The sequence below is a fragment of the Camelus ferus genome, chromosome 5 (genome assembly GCF_009834535.1).
Source record: "Camelus ferus isolate YT-003-E chromosome 5, BCGSAC_Cfer_1.0, whole genome shotgun sequence".
NCBI lineage: Eukaryota > Metazoa > Chordata > Mammalia > Artiodactyla > Camelidae > Camelus > Camelus ferus.
The window spans coordinates 85250223-85269660 of NC_045700.1; the positions used below are offsets into that span (position 1 = coordinate 85250223).

A 19438-nucleotide genomic window follows, 5' to 3' on the forward strand; every position below is an offset into this window, starting at 1 on the left:
TATCTACAAAACTCCCTAATTTTAAATATACAAATAAAACTTAATGTATTTTCAAATGCATTAATACTTACCCCTTTGACTCCCTTCTTCAGCTTATCATCAATAAATAATGAGAGGTATTCAGGGGACCTGGAGTTGAGGTTGAGAAAATACTCAAAGTCACCCGCAATAGTTTGTTTAAAGAGCCGGTCGTTATTAAATGATTCCTGGAGGAAGCGATCAAACCTACTCTTCAGATCCAATAAGCCCTTCCAGATAAAAACAAAGAAATTTAGTATACAGTAATAATTCTCCTATAAACAGTACACATGTAACTACACGTTTATCTTTAATTTTGCTGTTAATAAATGTGCTGTGTTTGCCATGAGCTATAAACAGTTAACCTGCTGAGTGTTTCTGTTACGAAATTTCTTCTCAAATTCTGATTTTATAAAATTCATTAATTAATAAATATTCACTGATTACTTAACAATAAAAAAAATTAGTGATGAGAGAAGCAGTCTATCTTCCATTGATGTATTACTCTATTAAAGATGAATCAAAGATCTTCCTCACTGTTTGTTCCCACCTTCCTCTGCCTTGACTAAATGGATGAGTCTGAGAAAATTAGCTTTAAACACACACACAAAGCTTATTTATGTTAAAACATGATAAACTTGAGGGCATAATATATTTGCAGTATTGCCTGAAAGCAAAATATTTTGAAACAAGAATTATTTTACTACAGCAGTTATTTTTTCTAATACACTAAGATATATGATCATTAAGGCATACAGAAAAGTAGAAAGAATTCTTGAGACTGTTCAAAAAGGTCTTCATCAGACAAGCTCATAAATGAAAAGCAGCTGAGTTTGGCTCCCTGATATAAATGTACTACTTTGCAAAATTCTCAAATGGTTAGGATAATTACACATATTAATTTACCATTGGAACAATTAAGTAAAAAAATTACATACTACATAGCTCAGTAAAAGTGACCCTTTCAGCACTTATCAAAATTACTTTATGACAAAGAGAATCTTCTGTATTTACTTACCTGGATATAGTCAACGGGATTCTTTCCTTCTCCTTCCTCAGAAACAAGGGCTTTACCTTGTTCCCTCAAATAGGAGCTCATACACTCACACATCGTTTTCAAACCATTTGGCACACGACTAAATAACTTGTACATGCAAGCAAGATCTGCAATCAGAATAAACACACAAATTGGCTACATTAAAGATTAAGAAAAAAAAGTGTGAATCTCTGTTCATGCTGATTTGTGACATTTAAAGAAGCTGATTTCTCCCATCACAATCATTTGCTGATCATATAAAAAACTAAAAAAACTCCCCAGTAAAACAGAAAAAAAGGAGGGAAATAAGCTAGTTAATGGTTATTATTGCAATTTACAAAATACAGCTGACGTACTTTGAAAGCAAAAGTAAAATGTCTTATCAAATTTTAATTTATGTGGAAGTGAAGATGTCTAAACAGCATAATAAACAAAGCCACAGAAAATGAAAACTGCAGTTTTGAATTCTACATAATTATCCTAACATAATTCTAACCCAGAACCTAGTCATACTACAAAACAACTATCAAAATGATCATTTTAATTGTGGTATATAACTGGTAGTCAATAAAACTGAGGATGAAATTTAAAAACCAATTAAAATCTTACAGATATTTTTAAGCATGTCTATCTCAAAAGTTCAAATGACACCAATGACAATAAATAAAATTAAATACACTAGGATTTATTTCACTGTACATCATGGTAAAATTCATGTGAAACTTAAAGCATTAATTCCTATTCTTTGGTATTTTCCTCAGAGCAATCACAAATTATTTCCCAGGTGACGACCTAAGCCAGTATCTGTATTTTAAAAATTGGTTTATCTCACTATCTTGTTTTTATTTAGAATGAAAACCTTGGACTCTGTCCATTTTTTACAAGATTAAAATGTGGAGTTAAAATACTGCTTTTCCATATGTCCAGTGTTTCTTTCAAATAAGGACTTTCTGGAAGACTAGAGTGTCAAAACTTTACAGTGCTATAAAAAGGTTTCATAATCGAGAACTTCTAAAAATGGAGTTAGAAGGGCAGTTTCTAGATCAGGGGCTGGAAAACTGTTCTCTGTAAAGCACCAGATAGTAAATATTTTAAACCTGTGGACCATATGGTCTTTGCTGCAATGACTCAATTTCGCCATTGCAGCCAGAAAGCCGCTGTAGATAATACATAAATGAATGGACACAACTATGCTCCAATAAAATTTGATTTATGGACACTGAAATCTAAAATGTATATAATTTTCATGTGTAATGAAATATTACTCTTTTGATTTTTTTTAACCGAAGTAGTGGTGGGTCAGATTTGGCAGACAGGCTGTAATTTGTCTACCCTGGTCTATATTTGTAAGAGCAATTTAGATCCTAAAACTGAAGATAAATATAGTTTAAAAATACTTGGATGCAAATTTTACAAAAATGGTTTCAAAATTTGTGACTTTCAAAAGCAAATTTTATTAAAAAATGTTTTCATTAATAACATATGCCCAAAGTAATCTACACACAGCAAATCTCACGTTTGGTATAAATTAAGTTTCCCGTGTTAAAAACAGATTATTACAAACGCAACAGCAATTTATGGACTTACACTACAGTAAACTTAGCATATCAAATACCTCTAATAAAACAGTTCCTGACTTGTCTACTTTGTTTCTGTGTTGTTAGTTTTGCTTCATCATGTGTTGTGTATTTAACTGTATGCAAATTAATACAATTTCATTGTATGTAATTCACTGTTTACAGAGGTATGGCATAGTGGAGAGTGTGAAAGAGAAAATGAAAAAATACGTGGCATTCAAAAATTAAGTATCATTATTTTTGTATACATTTAATAAAACAATAAAATGATACCATTTGAACTTAATTTCATAGTGCTATCTGCATCTAATAGTCAATCCAACTCATCCTCCATTCATGGTGGGGAAAAAAACTTTTTCACTTTCTGATTTTGAGACATTTGGCTTCAAAATGGTGGAGTTGTGCCTCTAACACATTCTTGACATACTGCTCAAGAGCAGGGCCTAGCACAATTAAAATCCTTTGCAGTTTAGTTTCTAGTGGAAAGTCAGAAAAATTGAAGCCAAGGTTTTAAAATTTAATTTAGAATCACAGAAAGCTGCTTACTTGTTGAGAACATTAAGAACTAAATGGAGAACTACAGTAAGTAACTATTCTTATGCTGCTTCATTTATATACCTAAGCACTTACCATTGTTAGAGGCAAACTTAATGCCTTTAACATAAGTCTCCAGGCAGGTTACAGGTATAATTCAGGTACGCCCAATAACCACTCCATCAAACAGTTCCTAGCCCCTGATCTCCAAGCCCATTTAATCTTCCCCCTCTCAACAACCTCAAGGTGGGTAAGAAAGGATCAACTCAATAACTAAACAGTATTATTAGAAAATTTATCGATCCTTATTTTGTGTAAGTAAAGAAAAATGCTTTTCATAAAGTCCTAATCTGTCAGTGACCATCAAATACAGGAGTCATCATGGACCAACCACAGCCCAATGCTTGTTTTTTGTTACAGCTCACAACTTAAGAATGCTTTCCACATTTTTAAATGGTTAGAAAAAAAAAAAAAAAAGCTTCATAGGAACATAGTCAAGTTTACTCACTGGTGTTACTGTCTATGTCTACTTCCCCACTACTAGAGATGAGTAATCTCTGTCTCTATTCATAATCTCTCTTACTTCCCTCAGTGCTTTCATCACCTCCTTTTTGAAATCATGATCTAGTAGTAGACTGTCCAGGTCTATCTCATTGTACTTGTTCCTTTAATATGTATGTTCATGTATGACTGAAGCATTATGCTGTACACCTGAAACTGATACATTATAAACTGACTACACTTCAATAAAATATATATATACACACACACATATATATAAATAAATAAATGGAGAGACGAGTAACTTACTGCATGACTCACACCTTTAAAATATTTATTATCTAGCCCTTTACAAAAAAAATTTGTCAACCCCTGACTTAGACTTTAGACATCCAGGAGTAGCTTATTTTAGAAAACATGACAAACATCCTTAAAAATGACTTTTGTTTTGCTTTTACAAAAAAGGTTTACGAGAAGGGTCTTTTTATTAAAAAGTAACTTGTCTCTAGTTTAATAAAAACAACAAATTTACATACAACTTTTCAGGAACTTAGCACATATACAGAAATATAACCATTTCAAAACACAAGGCAAGGATTCTACTAGACGCAGCACAGAACAACCTCTCTTCCCATTATCTTTTTTTTCCCTTCTTTTACATTCTCCTCTTTTAAATTAACTTAAAAAAATTTTTTTTTCATTCCCTACCTAGGTTATGACCCAGCAGGCAGTATGTATCTCTTTTATAAGTAGTATGTGGTTAAAATATCCCTAAGACTTGATCTAAGAAACAGAATAGCAAGAGCACCATGTTTGTTTATTTTTTTAAAACCACATATATGTGTGTGTGTATATATATATTATAAAATTATAGTTTTAAACCAAAGCTGCAGAAATTAAAAATGAGGGCAACATGACTGTTGTTCTTTATAATTTCTTCTAGGGTACTCGTCACAAAATACCATCTTAGGAAAACAGATGTAAATAGCCAAAGAGTAAATGTTATGGTTATCTCCAGAATGTTTACTTTTATGTAATTCTCCTTTCTTCCTTTTCAGTCTATACTTCAGAGTTCCCCCAGCCAATCTATTAATTTATCTAAATATGTCAACATGGAAGACACATATTTCTGCATTTTGGATACCCTTATCATGATTAACTCCCAAAGGAATGCCTACAAAAACTTTAAGATTGAAACTTCAGATTTTAAAAGAATCACAAAAACTACAGGAGAGAGTGTGGGAATGAAGAGAGTCTAAACCCCTTGGTATGTAACAACAAAGTGCAGGAATAGGTGAGGAGCTTGTTGGCCTCATCAGTAACACTAGACTCTTTTTCTGGGTTAAGAAAAACACAAAGTGAGGAGACCTAAGAGGAAAGAAAAAAAGCCACTCGATTCACTAGAAATATCTAAAATTCTCATTAATAAGTGTAAAGCTTTACTGTAAAATCCTATCAAAGTAACAACAGTGATAAATTAATGTTAAACACCACAGCTTCTTGAAAACTGACATTCGTAATCTATTAGAGGTAAAAAAATAATGAGAACCTGGTAGAACTATAAGGATTTAATTATTTTTCACTTCCTAACACTTACCTTCCGTCTTTCCATTTTTCAACATATGTACTAGCCCAGAGTTCTCCATTTCTACTATAGTTTTCATGTGCTTGGAGATGAGTTCCCTCTCAACCACCTTTACAATTGGCTCCTCAGTTGATTTGTCAAGGCAGTGCATCACCCGTTCTATTTCTTCGTTAATTCTAGCTTCTACTTTCTTTATATATACTGAAGCACTGTTTTCTGCTAAAAATTTCTGGCTTTCCATCTGCAAATAAAAGTATGATTTAAAAAAGAAAATACAGAAGTGAAATGTGTTTCTGCTTTCAACTGGGTTTCAACAGTGTTTCTCATAAACCAAACTAAGTATCATAAGCACTATTAACATTTTACATAGTGTCTTCTTATATATATATATATTCATGAAGTCCCAATTATAACCTGTAAAGCATTACTTACATAAGACTATATTAATACATTATCCTTCAGCAGCATTTTTCAAACTTTGCCAGTGTATTCTAAGTATCAGAAAGAGTAAGCACATGCCAGCGAAGGTCAAAAGTACAGAATGAAGCATATGACCCCGAGAGAGTGGGACATTCTTCTTCAATTTGTTTTATTGTAAAATTACACCTAGAAAGATTCATCACATTTATCGTACAGTTTGCTAGTTCTCCTAGTCACTGAAGTCCTTCTGCCACCCACCCCACTTCCACTCTCAAAGGAATATATTATACATAAAGTTTGAGAAACAGAGTTTTAAAATAACTATTAATCTTGTCTGCTAACACCAGTCTTACAGAAGTTCCAGCAAATTATAAATGTTAACCCAATTGATTTTAACCTGATAGTAAGAACAGGTATTAACACATTAAACAAAAATCTTGGTGAGACAATCAGTCCACTCACTATTAAAAATTGTATTTTATATATATACACATATGTATACATATGTCACTGCAGAACATTTAGGAATCCTGATGATTTTATCTAATGGTGTTTCTATGCTGTAATGAAGGAAATTAAAACAAATGCAAACGTCAAAAATATTGTCGAACATATCTAGAACTAGTTGCTGTGTTATTAGAAAATAACAACTGCTTCCTACATTATAAAATTAATAGCTCATAAAGCACTGTCCAGACTCACCAGCACAGGCCACAAAAATCTTCCTGACAGACTACAAACTGATTAAAGGGAAGGGAGGGGCACAGCAATTTCACCTTTGTTTCTTTACTGGTAAATGACCCAAAAATTCACCAAGTTCCTTTTTATATACATCCAACGGCTCTTACTGAAGAATTATTGTAAATTTCTCTTCATTTATTTTTTAAAAAGGTTATTATTGAAGTAAAAACTTTAAATATTCAACTAAGTCTATTTTAGCCACAATATAAAACTGCTCAGATAGTTGAGGCTTTCATGAAGAATGCCTGATTATCACGACCTTATAAATACTGTCTCAGCGTTTGTCATAGCACGCAGTCATTGTTATTATCATTTATTACAAATTAGTACCAGTTTAGCTTCACTTTTGGCAATTTAGTTGGGTTGGGGTCATATATACTGCTGCAAATTGGTATCAAAAGTTTTTAAGACATATATGCACTATGGAACCATGCAAATACCTATATTTATTTTATAAGCCTGAATAGTGAGACTTTATTGGTGACATACTGCCTGTGAATTTATGGTAAATAATTAGTAACATAAATATAATAAAATGTTAAGGTTATTTGTAAGTTTATATGTCTTATACATATAATTAAAAAAAAATCAGGTGTGTAAGTCCAAACTCTCCAGTTTGTTTTCAGTAAGTTCCTTCACTGGAATGTGAGAATGTGGGGTAGGCACACTGAAGGGTATTTTTCTGCACCCTCTTCCCCAAAGGGCCTCAGTCCAAAAAGTTCAAAGGGTTAAGATTAGTAACTACATTTGAGAATTTTAAGAACTTCTGAAAAGAGCACTTATTATCTTCATTGATTACCTGAAAAAACTCTGCAGACATTTCCAAAAAAGGAGCCTCAAAATCTTCTTCATAGACTGACCGTCCTTCAAGACCTAAAATCATTAACATCTGGCAAGCGTTTCTTATTGCGCCTCTGTCAAAAGAAGTTAAACCACTTGATAATAAAAGCACACTAAAGATTCATGTAAAATATACAACAGAAGTAGCTACAAAGACTTTCAGAACATTTTTTTTTTAAACCAAAGTGACCAGTCTCCCATAAGCAAGTCATTTAGAACGTACGGATTTGGAGTAATTTGAACTGGAGAGTGTATCCTGCCTGTACAGCTATTGGTATGAAGTTGTTCTCATGCTGTTGTAACTTAGAATTTTTAAAGAAAATACGTTTAAAATGTCTAAATATTAAAATACCTAAATATTTCTGTGTATTAAAAAACAGAGAGAATAAAAGGGCTATTTATCAGGAAGCAGGGAGGAGAGAGAGGGTACAGTGCTCGAGCACACATGGTTACTAATAGGCAATACAATGTTTTGTACCAGAAGGCTTCTGGGCAATCCTGACCAAACACCAAAGCTGTAATAAAAAGAACTTTACAAGTCTTCATCTAACAGCTGCTTTGAATACAAAAAAGCAGAGAAAGCAGTCTCACATGTTTCAGCCACTCTGGCTGCAGAGTCACAAAAATGGCACCACAACAATGTTGGGGGCGGGGGTTACGACGAATAAATGCTAGCCAACAGCCCTTACAGACAATGACAAAGAAACAAAAATGTTATCAAACAGCAAGAAGAACAAAACGCCAGCATAAAAAACACATGACAAATCAAAAAGGAGACTAATGGCTGATTTGCTTTTAAAAAGTATATCAGATAAAAGCTTAGGATGGTTTCTAAAAATAAATGTGTACTTTTAAGCTGAAATCTAGCTAACTTGGTTAACTGTGATATAAGGTTTTTGAGGATTTTTATAACATGGACAAACTTCTATTTTTTTAAATAAAATTATGACAGTGAATTGGTTCTCAAGATACAATCCCTATACACCAAACCCCAGAGAGTAAAAAGATTATTATACCGGTCTACAACTTCTCCCTTCCGCTCTCTTGCAATCATATCCAATAGCGTTTGTCGGAGGTGATCCCTAATACACCCATAACGCACAACTTGATCTCGAAAAATAATTAATCCCAAATTGTAGACATTCTCCACATTATTTTGTTGTACATATACACGGTCCTGTAGTTAAAACAAAATCATAATATAAACATGAGTACAATGCTTGTGAACATAAAAATCATCATTGTGAGTTATAATAATAAAGGAAATAAAATTCCCAAAGAGGTCAGTTTCTCAGGTGAGAAACACTTCAAGTAACATGGAATCTTTCAGTACTTTCCAAGCTATATAAAAGACGGTAAGTCTTTACAATTTACAATTTTTACTGAAACAAACAATGGCCGCCGGTGGTCGTCCATTATCCTACGAAAAATGGGGGAAAAGAGCAAGCACTGCGCCAGGGAGAGAGGCAAGTCAGCAGAAAGCAGAGGAGAAAGGCAGGCAGCCTATGCCTGGACCCATTCCATGCCCAACTACGGCTCTTACTCTCTTAAAAACCATATTCAAAGATCATATTCTTCAAGTAAAATTCAGAGCTGAATGAATACAGATGCATGTGACTCAAGCTGACTGCGTACTGGTAAATATTAAAAGGCTCTAATGATTTAGCAGAGCAGCATGAAGTATTACATAATTAAAACATTCCCATCTACTGTCATTTCTAATTATTTACTGGTAGTCATCTTACTTTCAAGTTCTCACCAACACAATTACAGGTATTTCACTTTATAGAGATAGATAATCCAGAAATACGGGCTACAAAAGTCCCGTTTTGTGCAATATTTTAAAAATCTATGTTTACACCAAAAGACACTGAAATAAAACTACTGTTTTTAATTCACAAAAAAAGATTAATCAGTAGTAGAATTCCTTTCTGTTCTTAACCAGGATCTCTCTGGGCTTTGGTGGGTCTGTGAACTTCTAAAATTTTTAAATAACTGTGTGTTTGTTCATACATAAGTACTTTGGAAACAGAGCCCATTGGTTTTACCAGATTCTTAAAAGCATTCCAAATCCAAAAACAAGACCCACTGCAAGCTGTGATCTCTGAACTTTTAAAGGAACACTGGTCACAACAAGCAACATCAAATAAAGCTAAAAGAGAAACATAACAGAAGTTCTAACATATTAACATAAAATGGTATTATCAACCTTCCAACCAATTTTTATTAAATTCCCCATGAGTACCACTCTTCACAGACATTTTGCCTCCAACCTTCTTTCATTCATCTTACACAATGGTACATACCTAATGGCTATAAAGAAAGCTGCTCTTTTATTAGCATCTTTGGTGTTCACTTTCTACATTCTGTATCACATTTTTCAAATCCCAACAGCAACTTTAGTTAAGTTCAAAAATTTTCATTGATGACTTCAACAAAAAGTTCTTGAACTTCCTTCCTCAAGATCTTAAATTCTGAGTTTTGCCCTGACCACATCCCTCCCTCCTTTTTGATGGCTCTCAGTGTTTTCTATGTACTTAAGCTACTTTATACTCTCATGACTTGCAGGCCCAACACTCCTCTACTAACATCCTGATTCTGGCTTACTTTTCAGGAAAAAACAAAATGTATTCAATAAAAACTGGTATAAATCTAATACTTTACAAAAGAATGAGAGTTCTTATTATGAAAATATTTATTCCAATTATTACACAAATTATTTATAAATTTGATTTTTACAGTTCTGAATATAAATTTCTATAGTGCAGAAAAGTACCATATACAGAATCACTCTTACCCAAGGCCATCAAAACCAGTAGCTGGTTGATTAATTCAAGTGGCAAAAGAGGAAAACTATTTAATAAACACACACACATACACACAGCAGTACCTTAAATATTTTAATCTGAAACATATAAGCATTCTTTGGGATAAAGACTTTTTCTCTGAACACGAGTTATGTGATTAGAGCTCAATGCTGACTTTCTCACATACACCCATACAACATAAATTGCCTAGCATTTTTACTTCCAGTTTCATTAGGATGGATCATGAACTAGAGACAATTGTAAAGCAATCCAAATGTAAAAGCCTTTGAGATTTTTACAATTTCTACTTCAGTCAGTCTTTTAAATTAACAAATTACCCAATATTTAGTGATTTGCCTTTGTTAAGTCTTTCCAAAACATTCTATCTAGTTTGCCAAAGAACAAGTTGTATTGTTAGCCACACTATTTTGTTGATCTACACAATATTAAATTATGCAATAACAAGAAGTACAATTAGCATAAACAGGTTTGAAAACAAATGTAACTCCCAGTAAGCAAAGCTCAACTGATAAGAGCAAAATAGAGAAGATACACTGAAAAGTAGTGGAACAGCATTGAGAGAATTGTATCAGTCAAGCTATTTCACAGCTAGAATAGAAAGTACTGGTGATTCTGGCAGGTACTGTTAAGTTCCAACCATACTACATGCCTACGTGACATTCAGCACATCCTGTAGGGAATATGTAACATCATATATATATATATATATATATATATATATATGTATCATATATGTATTATTAGCAAGTTTAACATACGTCTACTAAGATATCAACCTTTTAAAAAACGACATGTTCTTAATTTAGACTAAGAGAAATGTCAAAAGAATTAGGTCAGATTTTATTGTTTTTGGTAAAAGGTTACAAAACAAAAGACACAAGCAACCTAATCTTCAGAGTAAATTAAGAGTGTTTAAGTGAGATTTTTAAAAAATGTTTCCCCCTTTTGGCTTTACTGCAGTATAATTTATATGCTATAAAATTCACTCATTTTAAGAGCCTGGTTCAATAATTTACATAAAATTTCTATATTATGCAATCATTGCCACAATCTAGCTCTAGAATATATTTCCATTACTCAGAAAAGAAAAAAAAATCCCTCGAGCCCATCTGCAGTCAATCTCCACTTCCAGCACTCCTGCTTTCTCTTTCTGTACAATTCCATTCCTGGACATTTCATGTAAGAGGAATCATATAATATGTAATCTGCTGTGTCTGATTTTTCACTAAGCATAAAGTTGCTAAAGTTCATTAATGTAACACGGACTAGTATTTCATTCCTTTTTAGTGCTGAATAGTATTCCACTGTATGACTGTGACACTTTCAGTTTGTCCATTTGTCAGCTGATGGATATTTGGGACTGTTTCTAGTTCACCGGCTGTTTCCAGTCTATACGAGTAATGTTGCTATGGACACTTGGGTACAATCTTTATTGTTGGGACATATGATTTCATTTTTCTTAAACGGATTTCTAGGAGAAGTACTGGGCCATATGGAAACTGTGAAACTGTTTTCTAAAGTGGATGTGTCAGTTATGATAAATTTTTGAATACAAAAATGGATGCAAAGTTAGGAATTTCTTTGTATGATCTCTGGCTCTACCATTAACTGGTGATGTGACCCTGAGTAAGTCACTTATCCAATCTGGTTCTGGTTTACAATGGGCTGGTAAAGACCTTAGTCTCTAAAACTCGATAATATGATTTCCTTTGAAGCTTAACTCTCTGATAAAAAATTAACACACACCACGGATCAAGACACATTTCACTATTACTTCTTCCCTTTCTAATTGTTATCAGTCTCCCCTGGCCTGGGTTTCCCTCTGCTCAATCCTGAACACAGAGATGCTGTCACTACCAAAGTAGGTAAGTCTATAACTGTATGGCGTATAATGCCTGCTATCTTAAGCCCTCTGGCAAAAAGGCAGAAAGGGAGCCAGGTGCAGCTGATGAGTTCTTCAGGTATACTGCATAAGGGGGGAATGATGCTTCAGAGTAGAGAAAGTCAGGTACGACGAGAACACATGGTTGAAGTGTTTGAGCAAAGCATAGAAAATTTAGGTCCATGGAAGACAACTGGAGATAAGGGAAATACAGATGATGCTGTATAAGGGCTAAACCTTTGTCTTTTAATGTAATACTATCAAGGTGTATATAATGATTATAGTTAAATGACATAATATTAAGAAAACCCAATAACCCTAAAATTTGATTATATATACCGGAGAGCTAATAAATATAGAAGGGAAAGCCTGCAAACTTGAGTATGACTACTTAAATTAGTAATACTGAATAGTCAATTATATTAAATGTTTGGTATAAATGATTAACTATCATCAAGCAAAATAAAAGCTATACATACACACACCTGAGTGTTTATGTGTTTCATACATAAACAGCAATGCATGCACACATTCACAAGAAACTTGTGATCTGCACGTGATATATATTAAAATATTTGCTGAACAAATATGCTGAATCTTTTGTTTGCTGCTTATTGGCAATATCAGAAAAAAATCAGCTTTTGAGGACACATTTTCATTACAGATTCTAATAGGAATCTTTGTTAAAAAGTAAGTGGCTAATTTTATGTAATACAGTATCAATTTAACCCTAATCACTAAAAATGAAATAAAAATTAAATCACTACAGAACTTTTTATTTCATATATGTTTCTGTGTGAGTATTTAATTTGATAAAAAAATAGTTTGTATGAGTTCAACATTAGTCATTTATCTACTGAAAAGAGTTCAGCAGAGATACAAAGTTGGTGGTTGTTTCTATTTGCCTTTTTAAAGCCAAAATATAGGCATTTTAAATATAAGATGTTCTAAAAATACATTTGAAAGCCTAAATGTCTGAATCAAACATTAGATTTACTAAAGGGATGTGAGTTTCATCACGACAGAGATAAAACTACATTTCAAATCTCTATCTATGGTTTCCTCTCACAGGAGTTGCTATCCTAGGCCGAGCAAACCTGAAGTGGACAAGAATCTTTACAAGTCAGATGGACCAGGGGATGAGAGTGAGTAACCAATGACAGGACCATCTCATTGCTCCTATTTTCAGAATCAGGAAGTCACATTACTTTTGCATTTGACTTCATCTGAACAGTTAAGCTGACAAACCAACTCATAAACACTTCATCTATGACACAACACACACCTCACAATGCTATTCCACTTGTAGTCTTAAAAGAATAGCTCTTGTACGACCAACTTGCCTGCCAAAAACAACCGTAATATAAAGCTAGATAAATTTAGGAAGTATCACATGTTTAAAAGCATCAACTAACACAGGCAGGCCTGTAGGTGCTGAGGTAGAGAGAGATGGATTCTTTCTTCCTCTGCTTTAAGAAGAAAGAACCAGCTGATCCCCACGTAAAACTCTTTTGGCAAATTCCTACTCATGACCAAGGGCTCTTTACGTGCCCAGCAGACAAGAGGACAGCAGCCTACATGTGCTTCACCCTGCAAAGCCACAGATACCACTATTTCCGGCATCTTGGCAAATATTTGTCTTTTCCCCTTAACTGATGGCTTCACCAAGACACCTAAATATTTAGCTAGTGAACAAAAGATCAAACTCAGCATGCAAAAGCATCTCAGAGGTGTCAAGACACACTATGCAAAAACATAGATCTTATGAAAGCTAAACCTGTGCAAAGTCAAGGAGTGACTCTCTAAGTGGGCTGAACAGCTTCCTTACTCATGGAGTGATACTTCAATAAAACAATGACAAAGATTTGATAAAAAAATTAAAAAAAAATAACTCTCACTACTTTACCCACAAGAAATAGTTCAGGAAATATTTTTAACCAACAGTCTTTATGTCACAATAAAAGCACACGAGGATACATGTGTACTGGGCACAGGAATCAATGGTGCACCTGAGGAGAGAACAAATTATAAGCTCCTTTCAATGTCACTCAAATCTAGTCTCATTTGAACAATGTTTGCTTGTAAGATGAAACAGGTATTTGGGAAGCAAATTCTAAAACTAACCTTTGGGTCACATTCAACTCGGAAAACTTAGTACTACTATAATAGAAATGTAACAATCCTTGTCTCAAATGTAAGGAAGCTCTTTATAAAATTTTTGCTTCAAATACCAGTAGTTCAGTACTTTTAATAATACCACTAAATGAACTAAGGGCAGTTACAGATTTGTACTCATTTATCTGCACTTTCCTGCTTGATTGCACTGTGGCCAATGGTTATTTATTTAGGCAAAGACCATTTTTTAAATTGGAGCAAATAGGTCTAAAAGTTGGTTTATCGAGCAAACGACTATCAAAATCGTTAATTAAACTTAATTCTTTTTCAGTTTCTTGTCCTCAAAGTAAGAAAATCCTCAATTGTTTTTATTTTTTTAAAAAAGAGAATAGAAAAAAAGGAATGTAAACGAGGTTAAAAATCTTTACAAATATTAAATACATCTCCCACTCATAAACTAGAGATAAATTCTGAAAAATTAAACTCATTAAAGAAAAAAAAAAACAAGAAAATAGCTCTGTAACAAGTAGCTACTGTGGTTTAGAATAATGTTTGAACCTGCTTTCCCCAAGCTTAATCACTAGGTAGTCTTCTATTAACAAGTAATAAACTTGAGCGTTTTCAAGCAGGGTTCACTTTGAAAACATGAGATACATATGAGTTAAAATGGCTTAACACAATGAAGACAGAAACAGAACATTAAAAATAAACAGAAAAGCAACAAAGAAGTTTCTACTGCAGAGTTACAGTAGGCAAAAAAGGTTAATCAGATCAAAGTTTAAAGAACTGTCCCAATATTTTCCAGAATGCTAGTGCCTGACTACACTGCTGAAAAACATCTGTAAGATACGAAATAGTAAATCGCACAGATTAACATTTCTGGATTTAACAATATTACTGGTAAAGTGAATGGAAAAGCACTGAATATGGTGTCTAAAAACCTGGCTTGAAAATTTAGCTCGACAACTAAAGCTCAAAGTCAAATAGTTTCTGCCACCATAAAATGGACCCCAAATCTCCCTCTTAGGGCTGTGAAAGCTTTTGAAACAGTACAGTTACAAGAAATTGTATTTTCAAATAATTCCCATTTATTTTAAGAACTGTATCTTAGGATAGCTGATAAATCAAACCTCTAGTCATGTTTCTCTAAAGCTATGTATTTGCACTGAATCACAAAATACAAGCACTGTTCTCTACTCCAAAATTTAATAAATGTAATGGTGGGGGGAAAAAACCAACAACACTGGAATACAGTCCCTGTTAGAACCATAAGAGTAATCAGTGGGGAAGGATATAGCTCAAGAGGCAGAGCTGCATGCTTGGCATGCATGAGGTCATGGGTTCAATCCCCAGTACCTCCTCTAAGAATAAATGCTGAATGAACAAAATTACCTCTCCCCAACTGAAGAAATAAATTAAAATAATAATAATAAAAAAGAACCATAAGCATAATCATCCTCAAGGTTTCGAAGCAAAGAGATTAAGACTTTTAGAAAAGAAGATCTGTATTAGAGAAGCGATTATAATTCAGTGGTTGAGAGCACAGATTTAAAAGCCAGATAGGCTGTTTTCAATCCTTTCTCTGCCATTTACTAGGTGTGACCTTAACATCTGTGTGTTTCTTCATCTGTAAAATAACATCCACCTCAAAATGCTATTCCACATATTTCCACTTTAAGTCTTGAAAGAATAACTTTTATAAGACTGACTCCTTTGGCAAGAACTATAAAAGCAAGATGAAAAGAAAAAGCCACCACCTCACAGCCATCAAGATAGCTACTATGAAAAAAGAAAAAAGAAAGAAAAGAAAGGAAAGGAAAGAACAAGTGTCAATGAGACTATGGAGAAACTGGAGTGCGTGAGTACCGTTACTGGGAATGTAAAATGGTGCAGCTGCTATGGAAAATAATATGGTGGCTACCTAAAAATTAAAAATAGGATTACTATATGATCTAGCAATTCCACCACCTGGGTATATACTCAGAAGAGTCAAAAGAAGGGTCTTAGAGAAATATTTGTACACCCATTTTCATAGTAGCATTACTCAAAATAGCCAAAAGGTAGAAACAATCCAAGTGGCCACTGACAGATGACAGATAAGCGAATGTGGTATATTCATACAACTGAGTATTATTCAGTCTTAAAAAGCAAGGGAATTTTTTAAGTTGAGGCAACACTGGTTTATAACATTACATAAATTTCACGTGTTCAACATTATGTTTTGACTTCTGTATACACTACAACGTGCTCACCACCAAAATTTAGTTTCTGTCACCACACAGCTGACCCCCTTTACCCGTCTTGCCTAGCCCTCCTCACCCCTCTTTTCCCTTTGGTAACCACTAATCACTTAAGGAAGGAATTTGAACTCATGCTACAACATGGATGAAACCTGAGTTTCAAAAGGACAAATACTCTGATTCCACTTACACGAGGTAGCTCGAGGTCAAATTCATAAAGACAGAAAGTACAAGGGGGGTGACCAGGGGGTGAGAGAAGGGGGGAATAGAGAGTTATCATTTAATGGATATTGGGTTTTAGTTTTGCAACATAAAAATTCTAGAGATGAATGGAGGTGATGACTGTACAACAGTATGAATGTACTTAGTATCACAGAACTAACTATACACTTTTAAATGGTTCAGATAATAAATTTTATGTCATGTGCATTTTACAACAATTAAAACAAACAAACAAACAAACAAACAGTGTAAGAGTATCAAGGAGCAACAAAGGCAACATAGACTTGCGGAGCCAGGATCCTGGAGAAAAGGCAAGTATACTGAGAGGAGCCCTACATTTGCCTTCTCTCGTTCCCTTGGGTCATTTGTTGTATCTGGAGAACTGGAAATAAGAAGCCAAGCAGAAAGTCACAGATGGGCTGGCTATTAAGCAGCAAAGACCACGAGGTAAAAGTCTGAAGAAGAGAGAAATGCAAAGAAGAACCAGAAATTCTGCAATTTTCATCGAGATGTTTCCTGACACACCACCTAAGCATGGGTGAGACACCAAAACACCAAATAGAAAGCAGCACTGCGAGGCTAAAGAGCTAAACAGAGACTGTGGGCAGACTTGCAGTGAAGAGGAGACAAAAGCTGAAACCTCAAGGCACAGTAATGTGGAGATCAAACTGGTAAATAACTCGGGCTTTTAGCTGAGACCCCAGAAGGGCTATTTCCTGTGAGTAAAAATATGCCTGGTAAATAAAGGCAAAACACAGACCAACCTTAACAAAGCCTAAACGCCAGCTTCAACTAGATCACAGTGATATCATGCCTGCCTGCCGGAAGAAAATTACATTTCCTTTGAAAGAAAGTATCACCATCTAGGGACTCTACAATTTTCCATACACAGTGTTGGAAAAATTACCAGTCCTGTCCCCAGCAAAACAAAAATCTCAGGATCAAATGTCTGAAAGCCAAGGGGAAAAAACCCCAGGAAGTCAAAATACTCTAAGACTCTTGTACTATCCACAAGTGTTTTTTTTAAAAAAAAGCAAAAACTAAAAACTAATAAGGTAAACTATAAGGATCTATGTTGTAATCTCTAAGGTAATCCTTAAAACAATAAAAGCATATATAAATAACAGCTAATCAGGGAGGGGGATGGGATAATAAAACATACTTGATTCACCTAAAAGGAAAGAAAGCTGGGAAAAATCAACAAAAAACAGATAAGACAAAGAGAAAAAAACCCCAGTAGGATGGCAAATATAAACTCAAATGTATCAATAATTACATTAAATGTAAATGAACTACATCCTTCAACCTTTCAATTTAAAAACAAAGATTATCAGATGGGGTTAAGAAGTATGTTACTATATGGTGCTTATAAGTGACACACCTTAAATATAAGGACACAGAAAGGTGGAAAGGAAAGGATGGAAAGAAGTTCGCCATGCAAACATTAAACGTAAGATACCAAAGTAGTCGTTAAGCAAGAATTATCACTCAGGATGAAGAAGGATATTTCATAAAAATAAAAGTCAATTCAATAGGAAGCTAAAACCCTAAATTTATACTCACTTTGTAACAAGATCTCAAAATACATAAACTAAAAGGAGAAATAAACAAACCCAAAATCAAGTCTGAAGATTTTAATATTTCTCAATAGTTGACAGGACAAGCAGACAAAAAAATTTAGTAAAGATGTGGAAGATCTGAACTTGTTAGTAAATGTGACCAATGGATACATATACTTTATCCAGCAACTGCAGACTGAAAAACTGAAATTAAAACATTCTCTTCAAAGACACAATTAAAAGAAAAGGCAAGCCCAGAATGGAAGATGGTATCTCACAATGCATATATTATTTGACAAAGGGGTTTAACCCAAAACATATAAAGGACTACCACAAATTACCCCCAGAAAATCCACCTTTAAAAAAAAAATTGGGCAAAAAAGACATGCAGTTTTATCTATGTTATATATCAACAAGTGTGTTTTTTAAAGCATTAGAAGAGGACTTTCAAATTAGTGTAAGGCTAGCATACTGTCAAGTGGATAAAATAACTGCTACAGTTTCTAATATTTCTGCTGAGTTTCTGAGTGTTCAAATAATGATGGTTTTAAATAACTTCTAATAACAATTAGGTATCTTAGGTCTTAGAAAGTTACTTCTTCAGTGAGAATTTTATTACACGATTCAAAATAAAAAGTGAGAAAAGAAGCAGAATACTAAAGATTTCTAATATGCTTTGATAAAGCCACTGTTCTTAAATTAGGCTTGGGAAACCAGGATTATCTGCCCAAATGGAATGTCTACAACATAAAACAGCCCAATGATAGAAAAAACTAGAAAAAGAACCTAGCTGTTTAGAACAGTGTTTGACAGATAATACACACTCATTGTATACTTGCCGAATAAATAAATTTATCTTCATAAGCACAAAGGTGAATGAATGCTACTTCAACTCTGGGTAAATGATCATAAATTCTGTAAAGCAGAGTCAATACACATAATTCTTCTGCACTGACATGGTGCAGCGAAGTGGTGACGACCGTAATCAGCCTTGGAATCAAAACAGACTGGGATTCAATTCACTACAATAGTAATGTAGCAACTGTGCAACCTTGGCAAGTTAGTTACTTCCTCTATTCTCAGTTCTTAATCTAATCTGTTTATTCATTCCCAAAATGGAAAGGTAAATACTCACCTGGAAGGTCAGGTATTTAAAACATTTAGCACAGGAATACAGCCATGTAATAAATGATATCTGTTGTTATGCATTCAGAAAAGTATTTTTACTGTTTCAAAGAAAAAAAATTTAAGTAAAAAAAAATGTATTTCACTTTCCCAAACTACTGCTTAAAAATAACAATAAAAAATATAGTGAGAGTTAAATGAATTAATATACTTAA

At 33.8% G+C, this 19438-nt stretch overlaps 1 protein-coding gene across 3 annotated transcripts in view; it reads right to left on the reverse strand.

Annotated features, from left to right (window-relative positions):
* Positions 1 to 19438, reverse strand: part of CUL3 (cullin 3) — an 85496-nt gene that overhangs the window by 24813 nt on the left and 41245 nt on the right. For all 3 annotated transcript variants that reach the window (XM_032480353.1, XM_032480352.1, XM_032480354.1), the window contains 5 exons: positions 8269 to 8429; positions 7212 to 7326; positions 5264 to 5492; positions 1037 to 1182; positions 72 to 248 (listed from right to left, as the gene is read on the reverse strand). In XM_032480353.1, coding sequence (XP_032336244.1) covers positions 72 to 248; positions 1037 to 1182; positions 5264 to 5492; positions 7212 to 7326; positions 8269 to 8429 — 828 coding nt within the window. The remainder of the gene's footprint in view (positions 1 to 71; positions 249 to 1036; positions 1183 to 5263; positions 5493 to 7211; positions 7327 to 8268; positions 8430 to 19438) is intronic.